The sequence below is a fragment of the Atractosteus spatula genome, chromosome 5, assembly GCF_055471065.1.
Source record: "Atractosteus spatula isolate fAtrSpa1 chromosome 5, fAtrSpa1.hap1, whole genome shotgun sequence".
In the NCBI taxonomy this organism is placed as follows: Eukaryota; Metazoa; Chordata; class Actinopteri; order Semionotiformes; family Lepisosteidae; genus Atractosteus; species Atractosteus spatula.
In genome coordinates, this window is record NC_142710.1 from 25,978,026 (window position 1) to 25,999,494 (window position 21,469).

A 21,469-nucleotide genomic window follows, 5' to 3' on the forward strand; every position below is an offset into this window, starting at 1 on the left:
CTTGATGAGAACTTAAATGTTTGAACATTTTAATTCATGTTATTTTCAAGTAAGTTATTGTAGCTGGTCACCATGATTTCCACCACTCATGTTTAATCTGAGTAATTATAGAAACTGTGCTTCAGTACAGATTGGAGTCTTGCTGTGGAAATTGAACTCTTTTAAAATTAACACCTTTGTGTAGCTTTTAAATATCTAGGAGGAGAAACAATATGATACACATGGATTTAATTAGGCTATGAACTTTGCTTGCTAATGTTAAAGCACTTAGTTTGCTAATGTTAAAGCAGTGTGTGATTTTGTTTTCAAAGTGTAACGTTTTATGAAAATGGTTTTGTCTTTTTTACTGTATATTATTTCTTTGTGGTTGGTGTTATATAATATTTTAGTCAGTTTTTGTGAAACTGGAGATTCAGCTGGGCACAGCAGTGAAATGCAATCTCCTATGATTTTTCCAAGTGTATTCAGCGAGTTTGCTCCTTGTATTCTCAATTTATCCTCTGAAGTTTCTTCAGTTTTATTAATTGCTCTTGTGTTTGAGTTACTTGTAAACTGTGTTTGAGATCATTTTCCCAGAATTAAAAATTCTGCTCTGGAGACCACATCTCCAGTTATTCCTTGTAGACTGGATGGCAACCAGTGAAAAAAAGTTTATGGGATATTTTAGGAACCATTGACTTCCATACACAGTTTTCAACAAGCCCGTGGTTTTCATTTTGGCATGGAGGGGAAATAAGAACACATTGCATGGATAGGTAGCGAAGATTCTGTGCGCAGAATAATTTACTCGTACAAATTATTGGAAGTGATCGTTTCTGTTACTGAGCTGATGCATACGCCCTACTACTGTAGGTAGCATTTTGTACGTGTACTATAGCATTATAGATTTCCAAGTCGTAGCACTGGTTTGACTTGTATTCAATGCACTGTTAATATAATCAATGTACATTCTTCCAAACACTGTCCCCAGAGGTTTCCTCAACATTGAATGTCTTCATAGTATACGAAATTCAGTGTAAATATTTTTATAAAACTACAGTACACTTGGAGTGAATTGGTACTTGATTTTCATTGATTTTTATGTATCATTTATAACAGCATATGCTAATTTATGGATTTTGGACAGAAGTTTTTGAAGAGCATGAACTATCCATTTTAATTTCTAATACTATATAATCTAGAGCTGTGTGCACAGTTGTCATGGTTGCCATGCTGACAGTTTGCTCTCTGGTTTCTCTCTCTCACAGCCTGTGAGCTCATGACACAGGGTATTCTGGCACTGGTGACATCGACGGGCTGCGCCTCAGCTAGTGCACTGCAGTCTCTGACTGATGCCATGCACATCCCACACCTGTTTGTGCAGCGCAACAATGAGGGCTCCCCTCGCACTGCCTGTCACCTCAATCCCAGCCCCGACGGAGAGCGGTACACTCTGGCCGCCAGGCCCCCAGTGAGGCTCAACGACGTGATGCTTCAGCTGGTCACAGAGCTACGCTGGCAGAAGTTCATCGTTTTCTATGACAGTGAATATGGTGAGTGCTGGCTGGAGTGGAGGCATAATTCTTCCTCTTATTCTTATACAAATTAGGAACAAAATGAAATCAAACCAACCTGAACATGACTACTGTATATTCTTCATACAGTATGTGGCTTTATATTTCAATGTTACAATCAATTGTTAGACTACTTAGAATTTTTAGAATGTAGATATGAGTATGCAATTAGCTTTTCTTAACATTTCTTCACAGCATACGGGTATAAATCAAAATCCATATACTGTGTTGATGGAGTGGAGGTTTTTATTTAGTATTAAGTCAGGAGCAAATGTTCAATTGCATTTTCCCATAATACTGGAATGTGTAATGAAACATAGAACTGTGTGCTGGGAAGCAGAGGTAAAATACACTACACACATCTAAGAAAAGGTTCAAAACAAATCTAACAAGGCATGTAGGGGGTGAAAGAAATACAAGGAGCAGAACGTGCCTCATGCATACCATATATGATCTAAAATGTACATTATATCCTGTCATTTGAAGAGAAATGACACATTTTGCTTTATATTTTTTATTGTAGTTTTCAGATTTATTTCATATGTCAGTCATAAGGAGCTGGCAGTTTTTCTTCTCACAAATAATGTTTTTTGGGAGAACTTTATTGCAAGTTCTGTGGACTTTGCAACAGATTCTGTCTTTCTATAGAATATATGTAGAACGTCAGGAATTTTACAAAACTCTTACATCTTTTTTTGGCGCATATTTGTTCTAATAACAAACACAAAGAAAAGTGTATTGAGGCTTGCATGAACAAATATGATACAGATTGCATGCTTGCCTATTCAATATTGTTATGTCTGTGAGAACATAGATTGCGAATTTAATATACAGAAATGCAAATACAGTACATTTTGAGAGTTGTTTCAGGTGTTCTCTTTAAAAGCTCACATGATTTATGAAATAGAAGATTGCGCTTTCAGTTCTGTTGAACTGCAATGCAATGCTTTTTCAGTTCTGTTGAAGAATGATTTCCCAATGTTGCACGTACCTCCTGCTTAACTCTATTTTGGGATTCTGTAGAGTAGATGTAAAGTCTTTTAAACCTTTCAGTGGAGTAGTCTCTTCCCTAGACGAGGCTATGCTTTAACTGCACTGAATTAACTGCAATTCCCATGTGTGGTGATGGTGTTATCCATCTGTGTCACCTTTTCCCTCTCTGTCATAAAATATTAACACATGAGAACTTGGGAGTAAAAAACATAATTCACAGGGGGTCACAGAGAGTTCATTTATAATGAAAACTATTGACACATGTTGGATTACATCTGCCATTCCACTGTTCCTAACAGCGCACAGGCCCGCCGGTATGTTTATGTCTTGTTTTGCAATTTGAGGAAGTGCATGTTCATCAGTTATAGAACTTTTACAGTTGTGAATAAGTACATCTTATTTATCACTGTGCATCTTGTTGGGATATACATTATATTGTCCCAAGAAAATACCACAAATTGGTAATTTGCATATTGCACACACTGTTGGTGTATTGAACACATTTGTTGTTTTCTTTGGCATCTACCTCCAAATCATTCCTGTCCTTGGAATACTGGATGATTTACTACTATGTTTACCATTGATAGCTTGAGAAATAGTTGGTAATTCAATGGTTTATAATAATTTGTTAATTCTGTGTTCTGTGTGTATTGGTTTTGAAATGTATGGCTTTATGAAATGTGAAGGTTTTTTTCATAAAGGATAACAAAGTTCTCAAAATGAAAAAGAAGCACAAATATGACTAAATAAGAAAATGCAGCCACTTAACACCAATACACACACATATTGGTGTTACACACATTACACACATTACACACATATACTGTTGTATTCACTTTTCTTCACCTTATCAATTCAATAACATACAGCATTAGTAAAGTATTGTTTTTTTACATAATTTATGCTATTAAATGTTTGGTTTTAACTACACTAGAGGTAGTTCCTGCTCCTGTCTAAATTATATTTTCTTTAGGAAATTTGGCAGAGGCGCTTGTGGTGCTATACACATGCATGACTTGATTTATACTTGGACTGGATATTCAGTCACCTTTAAGACCTTTAAGACTTCTAGTTCCTCTTATCTATATCTTCAGCTGCCTATGGATAGGTCTTTTTGTCATATGAAAATGACTTTGTACAGACCCTTGACATGTGTTCTAGTCTGACGTGCTTTCAGTATATTATTAACGTCTTATTGCAACTCAGATGTTTCAGAAATTGTTTGGACTAAACCATTCCTTTCTTCAAGCTTAACACACAAGATGCAATCATAAACAATGGAGAGAGTTTCTGTAAAAGCTGCACTGCTTGCCAGCCTTAATCCCTGGAGTGAGAATGAATCCACCTAATTTGTTCATTCATTTTGCGTTGACTACCTGTTTCTTCTCAAGGAGCCAAATTAGAAGAACTTTAGGAGCTAATATCTGTTAATTACAACTCTAAGAATAAAAAGTGCTCTTGTGCAGAAAATTGCTGGAAGAAAAAGAACAAAGAAAGAATGTTGCCATGAAATGTGTCTTTAATAATCTATGTTTTTCACTGTTTTTAAGAAGCTTTTTTCAGTAAATGCAAACATTTTGATCTTAATGGTTTTTAATTGCACTTATCTGGATTCATTCCTTTTTGTTTGGTTTTAATTAGCATAGATTGGATTTTAATTGAAGTTAAAATTAGGCAGTTCTGTTCCAATATTGAAATGAAATTACTTCAAAAGCAATTAGGATGCAGAACCTATCTTAGACACTCCGTTTTAAGTGTAAATGAGCTCTTTTTTGCCTGTTGTCTGAAAACGATTAAGTTCTTTTTTTGTATTCAGAAGAAAAAAATTTAATCCATACAACTTCTTATACTGTATATTAAGAACATAGTGAGTGTTTAGGTACATTAAAAAAGTCAAGCAGGGACAGAAAAAAAAAGCTATGGATTTTGAGAAGAATTAAATGAGATGAACAATTATGATGTTTAATTGTAAATCATTACAAATGCTGTGCTTTGCTGATGCTCAGTTTTCATCTTGGATTTCAGCCCTGTATCACAAAGTGTATTTCAGGACCCTATGCAGACAGCACAATCTGGAAGAAAGTGAGAAAACACAGGAAAAAAAGACTAGGATAGGGGCTGAAAGAATAACAGGGGGTGTGTCCAAGGTGCGCTGGTGCTCGGGGGTGTATCCAGGGCAAACAAGTCCAAGGGAGTCCGTTAGAATATCCTGGGAAAGCCAATGTCCAAAGCCGGGTGATCCAATCTGACACAGACGAACAAAGTTAAAAGCCGGAGCGGGATCTGGCGAAGGGTCGGGGGAATAAAAGGGGGACACGGGGCCAGGCGCTCCCAGTCCTGGACTCAGATGGTCAGGATGCCATTGTGAAGCCTATGCCGTCGAGTTGCTCCTGGACTAGCAGGTAGACGGGCTTCCGGGTGTCCATCTTCCAAAGTTGAGCCCAGATTGGCAGGAACGTTTGGCTTTTATAGGACGGAGGCAGGAACCGGAGGCAGGTGCAGGAGATAAAGAATAAACAAAGAAAGGCAGGAGCGTCCTTAAGAGGAAGGGTTTACGATCATGACACCCTGCCCTATATGCATATTCAGATTAGAAATCCAATTTGACTCCTATTTCAGTGGAGTGGAGTAGGCTCACAGACACCAAATGCACCCTTTTAGCATAGTTTATTCTGTAGTCTATAGACAGTTAAAATCCTGTTGCGAAGCCCAACATGACTCTCTTCTGGCTCCACCTTTGAAAATAAAGCCACTCCAGGATTAAGATTTTTACTGCTAAGCGATTATTTGATGAATAGTTTTTAGACAATGGAACTGCAAAAAAGACACAACCATTTACTGGGATAAAAGAGCTTGACTGTCTGTGTATTGCTTAAGGATTTAAACCCTTTTTACCAGCTGCTGAGACATTCATGAGGAAATCCAAGACCTATGCTTGCTTAGACAGTAGTTATGGATAAGCAGTGTGGACATGAGGACAGAAAATTCAACAAAATTAACTTCCAGTGCAGTATGGAAATGAGTATTGAAGTGGTAGTAACAGATGAGAATCTTATTGAAGTAATATTGATATAGACATACACTGTACTTCTACTACTATCAATTTATTGGGTAGACCTTGCAATACTGAAAAAAGAGAGCATTGGTATGGGTACAGTAAATACAGTAGCACGAATAAAAATATTTGTCAGCCACTCCTGGAATGTTCTTAGTTGACTTCAAATAAAGGTAGAATGAACATGCTGACCTCTTTAAAGGTCAAATGCCAGATTGTAAAGAAAGGGTAAAGCATAAACCTGTCCTTTTAGAACACTTAAATTCAACAACATACTGTAATAACAGTTACAGAATACAACTCAGGTAGGGATGTGTGTAATTTTGAATGCATTTTGCCAAGTGTCAATCAACTTTTTCAAACCACAGGTTTCTTCAGGATTAACAGTGAAACACAAAGCAGAGGGCACAAGTGGAATCTATGTGAAAGTGTATTTAAAACAAGGAACAGGAAGTACTTTTTCTATACAAAGATTTGTGGAATGAGTTATCTTACCATCTAACTGAGTAGAAGCTGATACCCTGGCTTTTTCAAAAAACAACTGGATAAGATTTTTGGGTCAGTTAGCTAAAAAATAAATAGCTAAATGACCTCCTATTCTTGGTAACCATTCTTATATTCATATTATTACTACTGGTGAAAAAGATAGTGGATTGATAAAATTGTAAGATTGCAGTTTAATTAACTACAATTCCATTTACACACTTATGTATCTACTGTATAATCGACAGTCAGTGTAGATATTAAGTAACTGTATTTTCCTCTATATATTTCACTTCTGTTTTTTATTTGCAGAACATGTTTGCAGAGATGTTTCTCTCTCATATTACAAAATTCAGCTACTGTTACAAAACAGTGTTTATAAAATTTTTATAAAAATTTTGAATTACATAAAATAGAGCGTGTAAATCAATAATAACATTATTGTTTTAATATTTTTAATAATTAATGTTAAATTCCGACAGCAGGCGGAGCGACGCGCCGGTTGGAGTATTCTCGGTCGCATTTAGTAGCAAAGTCAGCTCAAAGATTTGGTTCAAACCACCAAATAGAGATGGGCGTGCTGACAAGCGGACCCTGCTGATGCAGGATTAACGCTAGGATGAGAGAATAATTAATGTTAAAAATCTCTGTAAAATAAATGTTAATTATAAATTATTATATCCCATATTGTAAAGGATATGACAAGAATATACAGTACCTGAGTACACCAGTATGATCAGAGGCCCATAAGATCTTTCTTGTTCTTTGTTGGCAAAGCCTTAATGAAAAGAATAATACGTCAGGCACACTGGGTTAAACAAATATCTGTTAATAATGACAATAACATACATAATAAACAAAAAAACATACAACATACTCTTTATTACTCTATTTAAAAACAAGACGTCTCAGAGGCCTACAGCCTGACCAACCAGAAAAATCTGGACTGCTAATAAAGTATTCAGACATTCTACATGACACCTGCAAAGGTCAACGAGATATAAACAGGCCTTCTAAACTAAACAGAATACGACCTACAGTAATATTTCACTTTATAAATCTGGGTGATACAAAGTGAATGGGAAACCTATTTCAATATTCTAAACATACATCTTATAACCAGGAGAAATGGTTTTTAACCTGGGGATTTGTTATGCAGGAGTCAGAGTTTCGTAACAACAGCAGAATGGTAAGCTTTCTTAACAAGGTTCAAATACATAACCAGAATCAGGGCTTTATGGAGGATTTGGACGAGGACCTCTTGCCTCCGTTGGCTCCCTTTTCTCTCTTTTGTCCTCTTCTTTGCCTCGTCTTCTGCCTTCTCTCTTTCTCTGCTGTCCTTTATCCTGTGGTCCTGGACTGTTGATAACAGTTAATGATTTACCAAATAATTAACCAAGGTAAACCAGATGATTCCTTTGATCAGTGTGTCGCAGATCCAATAGAACTCCAAGAACTCCTCAGTTCCTTTCTTGCTTTGAAGCTCTGGAGAGCTGCAGATGTTGAAACGAAATGTTACCCACTCTTCCATCATCTACCTGAAGATTACAATCTTGTGTGAGTACATTGTACCATGTACAAGAATTAAATCTCTTCAGACATGAAGTTTGGCATAGAAATAGTAAACTAAACATGGTTTTAGACACTACACCTCAGTAGTTATCCCAAATTATTTTTCAGACTATCTGAATGTTATTGTCACTGCTGTTGATCTTGTTTATATAGCTGTTTATATAGCTGTACTGATGTGCATATCATTATAGCATCTTCCTCCACCACCCACCATCTCAACTTCCATAAAAAGAATATTATCATAATAAAATAAATATAATGAAAGCCAAAACCATTAATTACAAAAATCAGATAAAGAAATGGGAACAGGAAAAAGGGACATTTATTCAAATTAGTGCTTTTGTTTGACTTTATTGAAAGCAGATGGAGACACATTGCTTGTGTATAGACATGAATTCAGCCTGTGGGGAAAATGACAGCTGAATGGAGATGATTAAGAAGGGTTCTTGGACTGTAGTGTTTTATTTTATTTTCCTACCACAGCTAAAGACAGGTCTCTTAGAGTACCGGTTGGCTCCTGATATTACAGTCTAGGCTACTCCCTGGGAACAAACTTTCATATTGGTGCAACTGTTTTAAATGTTCATCTTTTACATTTTCTTCACTGACTTGCGTCTGTCTCCTGGAATATGATTGGATTGTTCATTTGCATTCTGGGAGTTATGAAATATGTCAGACCAAAGTTTGTGAATATTACATGTCTCTGTGGCGAACTTCGAATGGTGCAATAGTTTGGTGTTTATTCCCGGACTTTATATGAAGAGAATAATCATCCTGGAATTAGAAAGGTGATGAGTAGTAAATAGAAACCTGTAAAGAACTATTGTCCTACATTGGGAGTGGGATTAAAATAGCACAGAAATCTTGTTTTACCAGAATACTCCATACAATATAGCAAACATAAAAGCTCCGATGAGGCTGCTGTAATTGTGTGTTTCGTTTGTCTTGATTTTTGTCTCCCTGGCTTGCTTATTTACTTTCATGTCACAAAAAGCACAGTCAGCATGGAGATATATTGCATAAAGTGGCAGACTTCTGTACTCTAGTGTAAGGGGAACAAGCCCCATCCCTCCCCTGTGAGAAGCAGCTGAAGCTCAATTGCAGCTCTGCCATTGTAATTTATGGAAATGCTGTGTGGTAATGGGATACCATTATTGCATTGGTGTTGTGGGAATTTTGGATTTAGATGGTAGGTGGCTATCAGATAAAAACACCCTAACACTGAAGTGATTTGTCTCAGTGCTTTGTGGCAGGCCATCTGCTACTGTGTTTTGCTCTCACATGTACTACACAGACTCTATATTAAGATTGACTCATTGTAATCGCAAAGAACAGTGGATCCATATTGCAGTAGCTATACTCCAAAGTATACTTTACATGATTAGACCTGAAGAAGAAGTGTCCATCATCAGAATTCAGCTAGTGCAGAAAGCTAAAAAAAAACACCGGCAAAGACGTTTCTCAGAATAAATATTCAAAACCTTCAGATAAGAAATAGAGTGTCAACATTTTTGAAAAAAAAAGTTTTATATGTGCAGTTCATTGGTGGTATCAAAATGAAAGTCAAGGAAGATTGTTCACTGTTTTATAGTGATGCACTACATTGCCGGATTGCAGTAAACATATCATTTTCATAGATGGTAGCCCCATCTGCACTCACAGGCTTCAGGTTATAGGCTACTCATCTGCCACAGAGGATTAACATAATCAGGACTGTGGTTTTTTGGATTCATTGCTTGTTAAAAAGTGCATGCTAATTGCTCTCTGCTTTCTATTATCTTTCCATACTGCAATAGATTACAGAAATATGAGCGTGTGCATAGAATATTCACATTTGCAAATTAACTGTATTTATAGTGTATTTATAGTCCAATACCCATCCCCAATACAGCATTGAAACCCATCAAGTAACAGGACTACCTTTTAATCTTGTGTGTACTTTGGAGTAAATGGGAAGTCCATAAATATAGTGTGAACCAGGTGGTGGTGGATATGGGGGACAGAGCATTGGCACAAGACAAGAATAACTGAAGGAGATCTAGAGAAATACTCCTCTGAGGTTTTATAGTATAACTAGATGCTTTCCTCCCTTTTGGATTAAATGCGATATCCCAATAGAACTTGGTAGTAAATGGCTATGTGAGGTCTCCCCATTGCATTTATTAGCAATATTTTATACCTTTATGCTTTTAACACTTGCTAAAATACTTAAATCATCCTCATTTACAATACTTTTCAGGTGTGGTACAAGTATCAGCTCCCTGCATGGTTATATCTTTCAGGTCCTGCTTGACGCCTAATTTTTTGGCCATTATTTAATGTCATGACTGTTCAGCTTTATATAGCTGTCATATAATTTCAAAAATGATCCGACAGTAAAAGATGAGAAAGTATTTGTAGTCTCAGCGCTCAACAATGGCGAGGCCTTTCGAGGCCCACAACAATGCATATGTCTTCAGTGCGGTTAATTTATCAGTACATAAAGTTACAATTGCACAGCAGTTTTGAATAATTCATCTTTTACTATGAGTTAATATATATGACACCTGACATTTTTCATACATTCTGATACACACAATTAAGCCTTATTATTGGTTGGTTGTCATTGTGAGGATCTGTGGCAGGCAGTCTGACATTTTTTTATAACTGAAGAGTAAAAACTATACATAATCATGTTGCAACAAAATAAAATAAGCAAAACACAATGAGAAGAATTATACTAATCATTCTGCTAGAGAAAAAAAATGTCAAGATTGTTTTTGTGAAATGGAGTAAGTGACCTCGGTAATAAAAACACATGACAGGAGATCAATATTAAAGTTAATCATGGATAAGCTAAACATGACTGTGGGGCAAACCCACATGCAGTAGAATATGTTAACAGAAATAAGCAGCTTCAATAGGTATTTTAAGAAAAGATATTGAATTGTGAAGTTAATGAAAAGCAAGCGTATAGATATGATGACTTAGTGCAATGAAAACATTCTTATAAAGATTGCATTCTTTCTTTTTATGGTATGTTTAAAAATAGATCTACAGCTGAATATACCATATAGGCAGAGCAATGAGATAGATGCTACAGTATATACTAAGTGTAACAATTTGAGTTATTTTGTAATTTGAACTTAATTGTACATTCTTTTGCATTTGTACATTTTTTTATTTGTATTCAGAAACTTATCTCTTCCTGAAAAAGAATAAAGAAAAATCTTTACATTTTTGGCACCTTTTCATATTGAGCAAAATTCCTACTGTACAGTATACCTCAGAGAGACTTGTATTTCTTAATTTGTGCTAAATTGCACAAATTAAGCTTCAGTGACTTTCTGATTCAATGCTTTGTTTTAATTTATGGCTATAAAGACAACTGAAGTTGTTTATGCTGAGACTTGTATAAAACTCAAAAGGTTTGTGAAATGCATTTCTCATTGACAAAACTTTATTAGATCTTGTATTCTTTGTTTAAACCATAATAAAAGAAAGTCTGTTTTCTGTAGCCACAATTTTAGCCTATAGTTGTTGCAGTGCCCTCAGCCACAACAAACTGGAAGAAAAAAAGCCACCGGAAATCTGGTTTTAATGTCCAAAGGAACAATATAACCAGCCAAGCAGACCATTTCATCCAAGGTGTAATTTCATGAAATTCTTTTATTTTCACTGGTTTTGTCACTGCACATTTTGTGTTTGACAGAGCTGACACTCAATGTCTACTCAACAATTTGTATTTTGAGCTTTTGGTAAGATTGTTATGTTGTAATAAATTAATATAGTAATTATACAATGATGATGATGAAGATAATGTCATGGAAGAGACCAGTTATGCTATCAAGCAGTGAAACCATAACTTGAGTCCAGTTGTTATTTCTGACCATTAACACCTTGTTAATTACACAACATGCTGGAGTTCCTTCCCTTCACTGTAACATTAAATGTCTTTACTTTATTACCCTGGAAATTGTGATTTATTCAAGGATTTCATTGTGCTATCATCTAAAAAGGGAAAATCAGACTGACAGTACATTTCAGTGCTGACTGTCCCTCATATTTTTAGATTTTCCAAAGCAATAGTGTGTCACTATCCATCCTAATGACATCCACACAAAAAAAGGTTGCAAAAAGATTGTATTCCAATATAAATATGCATTGCTTGAAGGACTTAGTAAATGTAAGATGTGGAATTGCACATTATTAGCATTCCATTCTCATTTTTAATATGCACTAACACAAATGTGAAACGATTTTAACTGTGTTGTAAAATGAAATGTTTTTCAAATCTGGAAATACATTCTCTGTAACACTGCTCGAATTAAGCTTCAGTGAGTTTTCATTATGCTGAGTAACCATTTCTGTTGAGGTTATGTAGTGCTGGTACTTATCATGTAGAAAAAGGCTACCGTGTCTCCTGTAACAAGAGCTCATGCACTCCTTTAAATGGCAGTGCACTTCAAAGTACTTTGCATAATGCATAATTTTTGACCCACATCATATTGCATAAAGTAGATAAGGAGATGGAATTCATCTCTACCTGTCTTTAAATGTAAAGTTATACACCCAAGATTTAAAACCCTTGTAAATGCATACACAGTTTCTAATTCTACTTTATATATACTGTACAGTGTATACAACATACATAATACAGCTTGGGGGTGTAATGGTTTATAAGTCTGCATATACTTACATATGTATTTTAGTTACTACGTACACATATAAAACACATATGCGGCAATTGATATTGGTATGGTTCAGTAAAACCAAACTGGTAATAATTTTAATAAAATAAATATTGCTTATTAAACAATGTTATTTTGTCAATGGTGCAGTTTCACATTGATTTTTCCTAGTAACTGTAGCAAGCTATACAGTTTTACATAATTTTGCCTGGAAGTGTTGAATAATTATGGAAAATAAACCATTATATCACTGTATATTCATGCACATTTGTGTTCATTATGCTTAATCTCTTAACAATCTGGCTGAACTTCAGAGTCTCTGAAGAAAAGTCCTACTTTCTGATTCAAAACTAATGATACTGAAAAGTTTCCTGGTGTAGTAGAGTATCCATAGAAAATGTATAAACTTATATAAGGTTATAAAAATGCATATATTGTTGTATTTACAGTATATTACTTTACTGTATATATAGTGTATAAAATATAATTTTTCATAGTCTTTTGATTCACACTAATAATTGGATAGCTGTTAGAAATGAAGCATGTGAGACTTGTGGTAGGTACATGAATGATCTAGAGAGAGCACCTGCAGACTTCTGTCATTGAAGCTGGTTGTATTGATGTCCCTGCACTGTAAACATGCCAATCCTTTGATGTTTTGTCTTTCTTAGGCTACTTAATAAGCATAAATGTTCCTAAGGAAGGAGAAGAGGGGTAAGGGCAGTTAGAGGACTGAGTGTGTTGCGTTTTCTGCTTCCTGCCATCAGTGAGTCTGAACCATTATGAATTCAGGTGTATTGTGTTCTGTCACTAGACAGGCAGAGAGAAACAAAAGGGTGAGAAAAATTAGAAAGTTGACTGAGTAAGACACAGAGAAGGAGAATGATAAGAAATGGTTTTACACAGAGAAGGCAAGAGAGAAAGCAAGTGAGGATGAATGTTTGTGTGCAGGAGAGACAAAGTGCAAAAGAGTGAGAAGGAGGGGGAGAGGAAAGGGGTTACAGTAGTACAAACAGAGGAAGAGAGCTCAGAATGAGAGAGATATGCAGGGGGTAGATAGGAAGTGTGAGAGAGAAGTAGGAAAAGCCAATGTTTGCATGTGCATGCGAGAGAGATGGAGAGAGAGAAGGGCTGTCTGCTGTCCCATCACCTAGCTGTCATTCCCAATGTTCCTGTAGGTTAATTGCTGCTGGCACGGCCTGGACTGAGCTGCCAGTAAGGAGCAGAACTCCTTCCCCACAAGCAGCAGGCGCCTGCCTTTCGCCAGATCTGAAATACTGAACAAATGTGTGCTGATGTGATTCATTGCAGCTGCGATGGCTGACAAACTGTTCTAGAAATGAATATCACCGGATGTATACAATCTTGTAAGCCAAAATGGTGGCTGCTCAGTCTGCTTTTTAATTTTTTTCTGATATATTTATAGAAACTCCAGGAACTGTGATCTTTAACAGCTTTGCTCAGTTCTTGTTAGGTTTAATGTGATTTTGATTGCATTGAAAAGACATTAAAAGAAGGCTGGATTCAGGCAACATGACAAGTACTCACAACTGAGTCACCCAGGCCTGCCCTCCTCTTTCTTCCATGCACTGCAAGCAAGATGAAGTTTAAGCAAAGCAATATTTAGACTGGTAACAAAAATGTTTTGACATTTGTCTTTTTATTGGTCTTCTTTTGCTGAGTGCATCTCTTGACATCTGCTTATCAGCAGCTTTATAGACTAGTTGTCATAAACCCATCTAAACGCTGTGGATAAATTAATCCAGGAGCAGGAGTTCTGGCACATATTCCTTATTCTAGCAGTGTTTCAATTTTGTAATCCATGTTGCAATAGAGGTTAGATAAATTATTTACAGAATAATATCAGAACAGTAATGAAGATTTTTGCATATCTATGATGTACAACCATACATTACTAATGTTAAGAGAAGACAAATGGTCTATTTCAAAGTATTCAGATTTTAGTCTTTCTTTGAATATGGAGGATTAAACATGCCTCTGGTTTATTACAGAATGTACTGTATGCATCTGGATTAGTTTATTTTTGGATTAATTTTAGTTCAGATAGTTGCTAATTTTCAACTTTGGATCATACTGAAAACAGTACAGGCAAATGATCCAAACAATTTTGCGGGACATGAAGGGTTCAAGAATAGACTAATTTGAACGCCTGGGTGAGAAGCTGCTAATTTCAGTTAACAAGGCATTGTACAGTGTCTTGAGTACAAATGCCTAAATATCTTACAGTACTTGCATCTGTCAGATTTGGAAATTGTGTAATTAAATACTATTGTGTAAAAACACTGATCTACAGTTGTAAAAGGTTTTCCTATTTTAACGGCAATTAATTCTATTGTAAGTGAATTAAATGAATGAAACAGGAAAGTACTGCTGAATTTCTTTCTCCTTGTGTTAAATTTGGGACAAGCAGTGGGAGCACCACTGAGACACACAGGTGTGTTCTTCTGACTTCAGAATAACAGGTGAGCAATGGTGATAAATTGCATTCCATTCACACTTCATGGGTATCCGCACAATGAGGTGTGATACAGCGAAGGTGTTTTAATAGGATTTTAATGCTTTGGGGAGCGGGAGTTATTGTACCCTCCTCTCTGACATACTGTAGCAGGATTACTCGGAGAGCTTTAATGAGCATGGAGGGAAAGCCTGTCAGAGCACCTCAATGGCTTTTTGTAGAGGGAAAAGCATTAGGCTAGTATTAGATATACAATTGCTTTTCCTCTCTGAGGAACCAAAGTTGTTACTTTTTTGATATTGTAGATCAGAAGGCATTCAAAGAGAGCAGCAACGTCTCAATGACTTTCCGGAGATAAAAGCCTCCTGATTGCCATTGCACAGAGTTGGAAAACACAGTACTGCTTTGTATCATGTTGTCAATTATTGCTTTCCAAAAGCTGGCTGGGCACCAAAGCCTCATTTCTTGAACATACAAGCAAATAAGATCCAATCTGAAAATAAGTTGGTGTTGTAATTGAATTAAGCACTGAGGATTAAAGTTGATCAGTGTATGTCTTGAAAAGTGTTTGGTATTTTAAAATATAAAAGTAATGACTTATAATATTGATTGTGATTCTGTTATAAACAACAACATGTTCTGATACTGCAAGTTTTCCCATAGTTGACAGATATAGCAGAGATTCACTGATTGTACTTTCCTTATGGTACTGTATATACTGTTTAGAGTGAAGTTGTTTTAGATTGGCATTGGAAATAATTGCTCAAAAATTGTCCTGGTGATATTTTGTGATTTACAGGGTATGACACAATGGAATCCGTTTTTAGAAAATCTGGAGAAAGCTGTGTAATTCTACATTTGACTCAGTAAATGGGGAAAAAAGTAAGAAAAAAATCAGAGAGAGTGCAGGAGAAGTGTCGTAATCTTTTACTGCGTGCTGTGCAATGGTCAATGAAGGGACAGAGTCACATGAGTCATACAGTACTTACAAGTGGAATTCAGAATCTTAAAATGAAAAACAAACAAGGAATCACAGGTCTAGGAATGCTTCTAAGTGGAATGAATTCACTTGTTGAAACTACAGTCACTAAACATTTAATAGGTATTACCTTGCTGGCTAACCAACCATATACAGTACTGCGACACCAAAGTACAAGCAGTTGGATCAAAATGAATAGCACAGGGACAGACAGTGGATTCTGATTCACCATCCCCTGAGTTCTGATTTCCCAACGGGCTCAAGGATAAATCAGAATTAAACACTTACACTTTCTCCATTTTTTACTTCAGCACCAGTATTTTTTAAAATAGGTTTTGGGATTAGTCTGGCAGTACAACCGTGGTAGAGCTCAAGCGATGATGGAGAAAAGGTTAAAGTAATCTCCTCAGGACTCAGGCTCCACTGCATCAGGAACTTGGCATGGATGAAATGCAATTGTATCGTATTTAGATTTTCAAATTGCTCTGCCTCTCTTTCAATTAGAAAATGTGTTTATAGCCGTTAGTAAGTAATAGTCCATGCCATTCTAACATGAAAATATTCTTAAGAAGCATGATTGAAATAAGTTCCAAGTAACTTTCTACCCCACCTTCTCCTTCTTACCTCTTATCAGCTCTAGTTCTCCTAAAAACAGAAAACCCCTAAGCAAAGGATTGGACTCTCATCCAGCCCTCTACTGTTGCCATGCTGAGAAGCCCAGTGGCACTTGACAGTCTCAACCTGTGCCGTACAAAAGTCCACCTCTCACTTGGTTTCCCTTTTATGTTCTTTAACATGATTCCCAATACACCTTGATCCCTAGAATCCTCTGACAGGCTGTGTGGTAGAAGTCTGGATAACTACAGTAGCAAATTGACATCATGGGCAGGCAAATCCATGCTGGAGTCCTCCTGGTTATACACAGTACTGCTTTCAGCTTAGAAAAAAAAAAGATGAGTTTAAACAATTACGCAAATAATTATTACAGTTAATTAACCATAATATATTAAGAAATAAAACCAGAAGACTGTGACAGTGGCTTACCACTCGTTATGGTCAGTTCTACCTGCTGTTTTTACATCATGAACACATAGGAGTTTAAAATCCTTCATTCTCCATGTGGTACATTTCACACTAACTTTCGCAGAACAGAACAAATTGATACATATTTTTTTCCTCGCACATAGGTTAGAATACAATCTGTTTCAGAAACTCAATTCTTAGTTTTACAGCTGTCTGCAATCAGGTTAGGTTGGGATCTGTCTTGCACAGCCTGTGGCCAGTGTACGTACTGTATGTCTTAAACTGAGGATGATGTGCCCCTGTTTTGAAATACTGCTGTTGGTTTTTGCTTTAACACATGATCTTTATACACACAGATATTCACCTGCCCAGAATATGATCATAATACCAGAACGCATAGAAAACAGAAAAATATTGTTAATACTTACTAATACACAATAATAATATTACATACAAATATTAATACCTAATAATACTGTATGTATTATTAATCTTATTGTTTATGTATTGCATTACATGTTTTAATTGCCCCCGAGTGTTTTATGTCATGAATCCACAGTTGTCTTCTGTTGTGTTTTGTCTTTTGTGTGGTCCAGCTTCTTGTAATGGTTATAGCCTGACTGACCACTAGGTAGATGGAAACCTACTTGTCCATCAGGGGGAATTAGACATGGGCTTAGCCTTACAGTATTTAAACCTAGTCATTGTGAGTGACTTGTCAGTGTGATGGAGGCTTACCTGTAAGAGAGACGTAGCTTTTCTTTTGTTCAAAACCTGTATTGAACTGTTAGCAGTCAGACTGCGTGAACCTTTAAATCTTGGCTATTTCTTTTTTTTCTCTCTTTTAAATCTACTTCAACCCCCTCAAATTTGGAGGATTTCTTTATATTATTTTTATTTTTTTTCCTCTCTCTCATTTTTGTTCTTATTAGAAAAAAAAAATTCTCCAGTGCCATTCACATACAGTACGTCTCTAATGGACCCCAGACATTCCTATACTCATTAATTTTCCCCTGTAAATTATATGAAATCTTTTCAAATTTAACTTGGTTAATTTGTTTCCTGCAAATGTTTAGCCTACTTTTTGTATTGGATGATTTAATTAAGTGGATATTATTTTACATCTCATTTTGGGAATCAGTTTAGTATTACAACTGCTGTGACACATCTCACTTAAAACACAGGGTCTTTTGTCATACCTCTCAACAGCAAGCAGTGTACGGCAAAAGGAAAAAAGATAGTAATTACCAAAAGAATCATGGAAAGAACAAAGACAGAGAGCTGGGCTGCTCTTCTTACACTGATGATTGTCTTACGTTGACAAGAAAATTAAACTCAAATTATTTGGATGTAATTTAAATAATACAAAATGCATCTCCTTTTATTTTGAGGGCTTTGGGAAGAAAGGTAGGTATTTGCAGACTGAATTCAGTAAATTATTAATTTTCATCCAAGCCTAGGGGAGCAGGCACACTGTAATAACAGAGCTGTCTTCTTAACACAGATCCCCACTGGATGTGATGCCATCACTTTGAGAAAGGTAAAGCCACCGATGGCTGTTAATAAGGATGACAGGAGCCTGCAAGACTGCTGGGTGACATTTAATATTAAGAAATATTAAGAAACACAGTTCAGCCTAGTAAGAATGTAGAGGTCTTACTGCTGATGATCCCTCCTGCCATTACTTCTGTACGTTCTGCTATGTTTTATCGCTGATGATATATTGCACCTGTTCGTGTTTGTCTTGATCACGACTCGGCTGATATTTTGATCTCTCCTTTTGTCACTTCAGAAGAGGGTTATAATAATTCTTTCTCAGCACCTCCGTAATTCCTAATTCACACACTTCATATCTGTGCAGCCTAATGGCAGCTACCTGTAAAGGGGTAGTTTCTTAATTGCTAGCATAAAAATAAAAATCCTCATCTGGTTATCAGTAAACATCACCTCATGTTTAACCTTCATGTCTTCAATTAAAATAGAAAAATCTATCTAAGGTAACTGAAATTTGCTATAACACTGAACAATAATTGCTAAAAATAGATTTTATGAAGCTTCAGTATGTAATAAAATCAACCATGAAATTTCATATGAAATATAGCTTTCATTTGATTACTTTTACTAGTTTTGCTATCTTTTAAGAGGTCTCGCCTGTAATATTCAGATCCATTTAATAACATTTAACATTTTATAAGAGGGTGTGCAGCTTGAATAGCAGCTCTAGGACACATTTATTTACAGAAAAAAATGTCAGTCCTCATATGCAAATAGATTCAGACATTATCGACTTTATATTATTTAATACCTTTGAGTTTTGTACTCATATGATATACATGAGATACATTTTCATAGATAATTTGAAATTATAGTTGTATGTTTTAAACAGTGAAAAATTCTGCATGCATTGCAGTCAATTAAATTACTTCAAGCAATTAACTTAACTTAATTGACTAGACAGTCTCAAAAATGGTCCTGGGAGATTGCATTTATAGCCCAAGAAACATGAAATCTGCACTTCACATCTTTAAATGTTAATTAGAAAGTGAAGCTATCTCAAGACGAATGATTTTTCAGGGGAAAATGCAAATCATGGTATTTTCCATCCATACACAACTTACCATCTCTTTAGAATTGCTTTGCATTGTCTGGGTTTCTTTTCATTTTTAAGTTCTCATTTGAAAGTCAATCAGCAGAATAAACTGCATATTAACTTTCTTCTGACTACTCTTAATAATAGTTCGATGTTGTTTAACTAGCCACCGAATGTCTCATGTAGTAAAGAGTTCTTTGCCATGCAACAAAAAAAGTGACATTGTACATGATGTACAGTATACAGTATGCATATGAGGATCACATTCTCATTAGCTGCAAAGGGGGAAACTAAAGTGTGTGTTGTGTAATAAACATGCAATGATAGTGAGGAATTGCTGTATGCAATTGAGTTTTATACCTCACCATATCAGAATAATTGCACTGGCACAAATACCACAGCCTGTGTTAGATTTTTTTGTCTGTTGCCCAGCAGCACTTACTGTAGCTACTGCCTTTCACACAGGTGACGTGGCTCGTTGGTATTATCTAGGAAGCATATTTCACCTTTTTTACCTTATTGATTATATTACTGTACTTTACTTTGAAGTAATCCAATATCTACTTTTCTCTTTCCTCCTTAGTATAACTTTGCACTAAAGCAAAATGAGTTATATTACATAACTTAATGTCTATACTGTAACTAGAACTATTTCAGCCTGAGAGAGCAGGTCTACCTCGGGAAGAGTAATTTCAGTGCCTTTTTGTACAACATCACAACTAGAGGTATCAAGTGCAAGCCATTATTGTGCCCTATATGCATTCAGAATACATATAGAATACACAGCATATATTTACATGTTTTCTATTCATACATTTTCAATTACTACTTAGAGAAAAAACAAAGGCCATGAAGAGAATTCCAAACTCCACACAAAAGACACCACAGGCTCTATTTGCTTCCTGGACCTTAGAGCTGTATGGTAGAAGTATGTGTTATATTATGTTTTGATTAATGTACTCATCAATATCATCATAATATTGGTTTCTGGTGGAAGTATTTACATATATTGTAGGTTTTCCAATGAATCTAATAAAGTCTCATATATAAAACGTCAGATGCCAAGCCTGTATTAGAACTATAGAAGTCTGACGACTCTGATAAAATAATCACTTTAAATCAATAATCAAGTTAAAGTTTAGCCCATAATTTGAACTCCTGCAGTACCTGATAGATAAACAATTTACCTTTCCTTTCATGTACTGTGCAATAGATATATTTAATATTTAATCTGATCAGAACCTGTAACCACAGCACAGTATTAAAGTCAGTGGGGTTTATTTAAATAACAGAAAATCATATTTTTGATGTCATGGGCCATACATCACTGCCTTTAATTTAGTATATAGACTGCTACTCTAATAAAACTCAAGTGAATAAGGTGAATGTTCTTGGCCTCAACTGGCCTCACAGCTCAGTCTGTTTTGTACAATTGGAAACTTTCAATTCGTTCTTAGCCAAAAAGCTGTTTTCATTAGCTGCTGTATAAACTCTGCTCATTTCCCTTTTTGTTCTCCAGTTCACATAGCCAGGGAACAGAAAAGCCGGGTATCCTTTTAACCTAATTGGCTAATTAACTGGCAGATAAGTATGTGTAAACAGATTTTTTAGTAGAAGTGGTTCAGTGGAGGTCAAGCAGGTTTATTCATACAGTGCATGCATGAAAAGTTTAGTATACAGTATATAAAGTATATACAGACAGAGCTAGAAATGTTTCCTTCTTAAGAATGAAATGGTTACATTTCATTAGAAAATTCAGTAATACATCTAAAATAATAATATAAAACACATTGATATCAGTACATAATTTCATTAACACCTCTATGCTCACCATCTACAGGGAAGAAGACGGATGGAGTATATTGAATATACTTTGCCTTGCAAAAGTATTCAGACATTTGTGCAGTTCTCAACATTTTGTTGCTTTTAAGCTTGCAATTATGACACTATAGAGTAGCAGTTATGTTTGTTATATACAAAACCTAGGCGGCACAATGACGGACAGGTTTGCTTTTGTATGTATGCACTCGTCTGAGTGCTTCAGTTGCTCCCACAAACATCCAAAAACATACTTA

The 21,469-nt window shown here is 35.7% G+C and overlaps 1 protein-coding gene across 2 annotated transcripts in view; it reads left to right on the forward strand.

The window, feature by feature from the left end:
* Positions 1 to 21,469, forward strand: part of LOC148834819 (glutamate receptor ionotropic, delta-1-like) — a 363,808-nt gene that overhangs the window by 157,937 nt on the left and 184,402 nt on the right. For both annotated transcript variants that reach the window (XM_088916450.1, XM_088916451.1), the window contains exon 3: positions 1,248 to 1,532. In XM_088916450.1, the coding sequence (XP_088772576.1) occupies positions 1,248 to 1,532 (285 nt within the window). The remainder of the gene's footprint in view (positions 1 to 1,247; positions 1,533 to 21,469) is intronic.